Genomic DNA, 6,771 nt, shown 5'->3' on the forward strand with positions numbered 1-6,771 from the left:
ACTTATATAGGCTGGTTTTAATCTGTCTATTGAATAATTTTGAGGTACTCCATTCACTTCAAGACGATAGACTCTATCAGAAATTCTATCCAACACTTTGAATGGTCCCATGTAGGGTGGTTCCAACGGTGATTTTACATGATCACAACGTATCAGAACGTGCGAACAAGCTTCGATATCTTTTAAAATAAACATCCGTGCTTTCACATTATGTGCTGTTGCAGTTGGTCGAAGTGCTCGCATAAACTCTCGATGTTTTTCAATGAATGCTTGAGGGTCTGGAGGTAATTCTTCTGATACAAAAAATTCTCCTGGTATTCTAAGATTGATACCATAAAGCATCTCTGCTGGTGTTGCTTGTAGACTCTCTTTAAAACTGTTCGTAGACCTAACATCACTGTTGATAAGACTTCCGTCCACGGTCTCGGTGAGCACATCAAAGCTCCCTTAAGAGTTCTATGAAAACGTTCTATCATCCCATTCGATTGTGGGTGATATGCGGTTGTTCTGTTTCTTTTAGCTCCAATAAAGTTTGCTAGTGCATTAAATAATGATGATTCGAATTGTGTCCCTTGATCCGTCGTAATAACTATGGGTGTCCCGAACTGAGCTATCCAATGATCGAATAATGCAACGGTGATTGTTTCTGCTGTCATGTCTTTAAGAGGTACTGCCACTGGCCATCTAGTAAACCGATCTATTATTGTCAGACAATATTTAAATCCATTTACTTCTCTCAGAACTATGATATCGATGTGTATGTGTGTGAATCTATTGTCTGGAACATCTATGTGATTGGGTATTAATCTGTTATGGCGCTGCACTTTGGCCTTTTGACATGCCATGCACTCACGAGACCATTTCACTGCATCCTTCTTTATACCTGGCCAAACAAATTTTTCTCGCAGTTGTTGTGACGTAACTTTGCGACTTGGATGTGATAAATTATGAATAGTGTCAAATGCAGTCTACGAAGACTTTCTGGAATGTACGGACGAACGATGTTATGTGTGATATCACAGTAAATCTTTACATTAGGTTCCACTTCAATTTCTTGTAAATTAATTGATATTTGACTTTCAAGTATCTCTGGAAGTTCTTGATCTGCTTCCTGTGCTTGCTGAATTGTTTGTGCGTCAAGAATGCTCGGCATAGTGATTGCATTGATACGTGAGAGTGCGTCTGCGACTACATTTTCTTCTCCTTTCACATAGACTATATCTGTAGAAAATTGAGAAATGTAATCCAATTGTCTAAGTTGTCTCTCAGACGCTTTTGACATTTTCTGTTTAAAAGCATAGGTTAGTGGCTTATGATCGGTTCTGATCTTGAACTTCCTACACTCCAGGAGGTATTGAAAGTGTTTGATCGCTGAAAATATTGCTAAGAGCTCCCTATCGTAAGTGCTGTAACGTTTGTTCTGTTGCACTTAATTTTCTTGAATGAAATCCAAGTGGTTTCCACACGCCCTTCTCCAGTTGTTCAAGTGAAGCTCCTATTGCTGTTGTTGATGCATCTGTTGTTAACATCAATTCTGCATGTGAAGATGGAAAGTCATTTTAGTTGTGTTAGCTAATTTTTGTTTTAATTGCTCAAAACAACTTTCTGCTTCAGGGTTCCAATTAATTTTGGTTCTATCATTCTTTTTGGATGTAGTGATGTACTGATCAAGAGGTGTTTGAAATTTTGCCATGTCAGGAATGCATCTTCTATAGTAATTTATCATCCCTAGAAATCTTCGTAGCTCGGTCACTGTTTCTGGCTTTGGATAATCAATGATTCGTTGAAGTCTGTCATTCGTGGGTGAATAGCCTTGAGCACTGATAGCAAACCTAAGAAGTTTACTTCAGACTGTAAAAATTTACATTTGTTGACATTGATAGATAGTGCATGATCTTGTAATTTTTTAAAGACTTGACGAAGATGACTACGATGTTGCTGCTCATTTTCTGATATTACCAGGATGTCATCAATGTAGACGAAAACACAATCCAGATCTCGGAAAACTGAATCGATGAAACGTTGGAATGTTTGTGACGCATTCTTTAACCCAAAAGGCATAAACAAATATTCGTATAGACCCCACGGAGTTGTAATGGCAGTCTTTTTGATATCCTCTTCACACATGGGATCTGATGATACGCCTTTTCCAGGTCCAAGGTTGAAAATACCGTTTTTTTATGCAAAAGAGGAAAGAGGGATTGAATTTGTGGTGGCGCATATTTATCTGGTTCTGTCACTGCGTTAAGCTTTCGAAAGTCTCCACACGTGCGCCAACACCCCTTTTCGCTCTTCTGGACGACATGTATTGCGCTGGCCCAAGAACTACTGGATGGTCTAAGTTTACCTCTTCTTAATAAGTCTTGGAGATCAGTTTTAGCAGCTACGGCTTTGTCCCCTGATATTTTTCTATATCTTTCTGAAACTGGAGGTCCCGTGGTAGGAATTCGATGTGCAAATTCCATTTTGCTAGGTGTTATTGCATTTTCTGAAGGCTTAGTGATACTGATAAACTCTTTTAACAGATCAGAACAATTTATATCTGAGCTGACTGTTGAAATTCCAAGAAATTGTGTTTGACGAAGTTTACCTTTCGTTGATAATGAAGTTGTTGAATCTATTAATTGCTTGTTTTTAAGATCAATGAGAAGGTCATAATGAGCTAGGAAATCAGCACCTACTATGGGTGTGTCCACATCTGCTATTATGAATGCCCATGGAAAAGGTCTGCGAAGATTGAAATTCGGTTCCAATGTTTTTGTCCCGTAAGTGCTAATCTGTGAAGAGTTTGCTGCGTACAATGTAAAATGTGCTTGTGATCTTCCTCCACGAAAATATTCAGCAGGAATTATAGAGACTACGGCTCCTGAATCTATTAAAAATGTTAATTTTGTTGATTTGTCAAAAATATGAAGTCGGGGCTCTGCAGAAGATATGGTGTTATTGTTATTATCGCTACCATCCACTGCCCCTATGGTTGGCAGCGTTGATCGTTTCCCTGTTTTAGTAATGATGAGAATTTACAATTGTCTTCACATTTCACAGCTTTCACTCCATGCTTCAAGTGATACCAACAAATACCATTGGAATGAGGTGATGACGATCGCGTTGTTGAGGCCTTAGAGAACGACCTATGACGGCTCCGGGATCTACGTTCAGCTCGCATATCTTCAAGCTCTTGGAGAACTGATGTAAGAGCTCGTTTTAGTTCATTCACTGTTTCTTTTATTGAAGTTAATTCTAATGAGTCACTTGGTTTGCGAACATGAGATGTTGCCATGATGGTTGGCTCTTTCATACGTAACATAACGCGATCAGCTATTTCAGCAAGTGCATTTAGAGTAATTGTATCTGAAATTTCTAGGAGTGGTGCGATTTTTTGAGGAAGACGCTTCAACCACAACTCATGAAGGACTTCGTCACTCAAACTATCCTTTGCTAGATTTTTCATTTCACGTAACAATTCTGAAGGTCTTTTATCTCCAAGTACCATCTCTTCTAGCAGCTTATGCAGTTCCGCTTGTCGGGTATTTTTAAATCTGTCGAGAATGACCTTTTTCAGGTACTCGTACTTATTTTCTGCTGGAGGATCTCGAAGTACATCAGATAACTGCCTTGCTGTTGTTCGATCTAATGCCCTCATGATATCATTGAATTTGATATCATCATCTGTAATTTTAGCTGCACGAAAGTCTGATTCTACCATGAGGAACCAGAAATCGAGGTCTTCTTTATTAAACGCTGGAAGTTCGGATCGTCTGAAATTGTAGTAAAATTGGCATTGTTCTGCTCATGTTGCGTATGGATAGCCGCGTTGACTCTTGGACCATGTGGTGTGCTAGCTTCCAGCTGCGGATCTGTTAGATCTTCAGTAATCTCCCCATCGAAAGATAATAAATCTGACATTTTTACTTTCTTCTCTGTACCGTTATCCGTCATGATAAAATTTGAAAATGCTTGTTGCAGAAATTGAAACAATATGGCGGTTAGGTGTTCTAACGGTTTTTTCCCAGATCACGTCGGGGTCACCAATTATGGATATTTTGGGTCCATAAATAATAAACAAAATATGTTAATAAACCAATAATATACTTATTATTCAAACGGTTAATTATTAATTAAACAATTCAATATAATACATATAAAAGTACTAAAAATCCCACAACTGTGGTGGTCTTAGACTCGCTTTCTATTAGCTCGCTTATCGACTGACTGATCCTCCTAGTTGCGCTTGCTGTCCACCAGAGGTTCAATTTGCTCTGCTCGAACCCCCACAAAGAGAGAAGGAAATATCACGAGGTTAACGTGAAAGAGAGTGATAACAATACGTAACGCAAGAAAGAGGGCACTGTAGGGAGCCCAATGTGAAAGAAAGTGACGAAAGACACATTCAGTAAGGGAGAACACATGATAGAGCGCTCGATTAAGTAGAGTGAAACAGCGAGCGAAAAAATCTTGAATAGCAGAAATATCGCTGTTAGGGGCGTGGCTTATTTATAACTCCGTTAATAATTAATAAAAAATTCTCGTTTAACGTTTAATTGGAAGCTCATGATATAAGATAACTACCTATTAAATATGAAATCATAATATGTAGCAATTATAAAGATATTTGCATATAAAGATGCGTTGATGACGTCACACAAAATTTTTCGTGTATAGAGTAGTCGGTAGCCTCGGCGCTCATGGGGGAAAGAGCGCGCTAGTGAGAAAGAGAGAGAGAGGGAAAAGGTGAATGTGCACTTGGCGCCGAGTATCTACCGCTACTCTAGATGCTTTTACCGAAAAATTCATACATATAAATTATATATGATATGGAATCGTTAAATTACATGCATACATAAAAATAATTGTTAAATCATGTATGTCCTACAGGTTTGTTTGTAATTTTCAAATTCTCTAGTAATAGTTTCAAGAAATAATATTTTATACAGCATAAGAAGACTTATTGAAAAATTAATTAAGATTAATTTATCTCCATATTCTAAATGAATAATTCATTAAGTTCTCAATTCTGAATAATTAAATATTTTAATTATTTAATACATTATTTTATGGTTTACGAAATTATTTTTATTTTAATTAAGGATAAATATTATAGATGATATTGAAAATTATTCAAGATAATACTTTACAATAAATAGAGTCATAAGATTTAAAACAAAAATACAAAATGGAAGATATTAAGGCATCAATTGTTGTATTCAATTGATGTGGTTGTACGAGAATTTCAAAGGACGGGAGTAGTTTTTAAATGGGGCCAATTACAATTTGGTTACTAGAATATGCTGATTACTACCACAAAAAATCGATATTTGTTGTTTTAAGCCACTAGAGGGCAGGTATGTACACCAATAGATCGATATTTCTGTTCCTTAGTCGGTAGAGGGTAGGTATGTATATCAATAGATTAATATTTCTGTTTTTAGTCACTAGAAGGCAGATATACTAAATAAGTTCCGTTCTCCTAGAATCTGAGAGAAGCGGAATAATTGAGGAAATGTCAAAATTTGTTGCAGGAAATAGGTCTTTTATAAAAACTCGGTGATTGTCGCCGTAATGTAAACATTCTGCTAATGATCGTACAGAAATTATGCAATTACAATGTAAAAGATGTTTTAAACTTTTCTTGCAGATTTGCAGTATGACTTATTATTCTCCATTGTGATGTAAATGTTATTAGAAAAATTACTTTACTCATCGAAAATGTATAATTAAATGAAAATAAAATCGTTTGAAAAAAGTATGTTGTCATGTTTCTGCTTTTCTCGATCATGAATAATTTTCAACGATACTTTTCCTTTTTAGAAGAAGTAATATTGCAAGAATGACTACTCTATTTATCTTTCCTTCAAACACTTACGAATCTTCGCCGAAAACAATAATCGTGGAATTGCGAATAAACACTCCGACATGATCGATGTAAAAGATTCAATCTTTTCATTATATTATACGATGTTAACCGTATATTTAACATTGATCGTGTTTTTTTGTAATTTATCTTTTTCTTATAGATTTCAGAATTATTTTGGAAGTTTGGCGACAATCACCGAGTTTTTATAAAAGACCTATTTTCTGCAACAAATTTTGACATTTCCTCAGTTATTCCGCTTCTCTCAGATTTTAGGAGAACGGAACTTATTATGTTATATGGTGTTCAACTGTATATCTGACATTTGTTGTGTTTTTCTGTGATTTTTCTTTTGTTTAAAGAAACATTCATTTTTCTGCATTTTACATACAAAGTAACTACTTTTCGATAAGAAAAAATTTTATGGTAAAAAAAGTCGAATTCAATGCTTAGAATCCGTTTTCAATTCTTTATAACAAAGTAAATTGGTATTAACAAAGAGAGTTCGTTTCTATTCATGTTATGTAGTCAGTAAATTTTTTTTAATTAAAGGAAAAGTTTTCCCTCAGAAGAACTCAAATAAATTGCATAGACCCCGTTTGCACCATTTCATATCAAATTTGATTGTTGTCAACAAAAAGAGATCATTTCTTTTTATATAACAGAGCTAGCAACTTTGTACTGATAAAATAAAAAATTTTTCGGTGAAGAAACTCGAATTTATTGCATAGATCCCGTTTTCAATTGTTCATAACAAATTTGATAGTTATAAATAAGAAATATTTGTTCTTCTTTATCTTACATGGTTAGTAACTTTTATTGAATAAAAGAGAAAATTTCCCGTCGGAAGAACTTTAATACTTTGCATAAATCCCATTTTCCATTGTTTATAACAAATTCAATTGTCAAAAATACAAAGA

General features: G+C 35.3%; 1 protein-coding gene across 1 annotated transcript; it reads right to left on the reverse strand.

Annotated features, from left to right (window-relative positions):
* Window positions 1–877: 877 nt before the first annotated feature.
* LOC118070826 (uncharacterized) lies at window positions 878–3,939 on the reverse strand. Its single transcript, XM_035089684.1, has 5 exons — window positions 3,800–3,939; window positions 3,082–3,758; window positions 2,172–2,998; window positions 1,866–2,043; window positions 878–1,221 (listed from the first exon to the last, which is right to left on the reverse strand). Exons 1-5 carry the CDS (start codon window positions 3,937–3,939, stop codon window positions 878–880), a joined length of 2,166 nt encoding a protein of 721 aa, XP_034945575.1.
* Window positions 3,940–6,771: the final 2,832 nt, after the last annotated feature.

This window comes from Chelonus insularis, unplaced genomic scaffold (genome assembly GCF_013357705.1).
Source record: "Chelonus insularis isolate UGA/USDA-ARS -01 unplaced genomic scaffold, ASM1335770v1 contig_114_pilon, whole genome shotgun sequence".
Classification (NCBI taxonomy): Eukaryota; Metazoa; Arthropoda; class Insecta; order Hymenoptera; family Braconidae; genus Chelonus; species Chelonus insularis.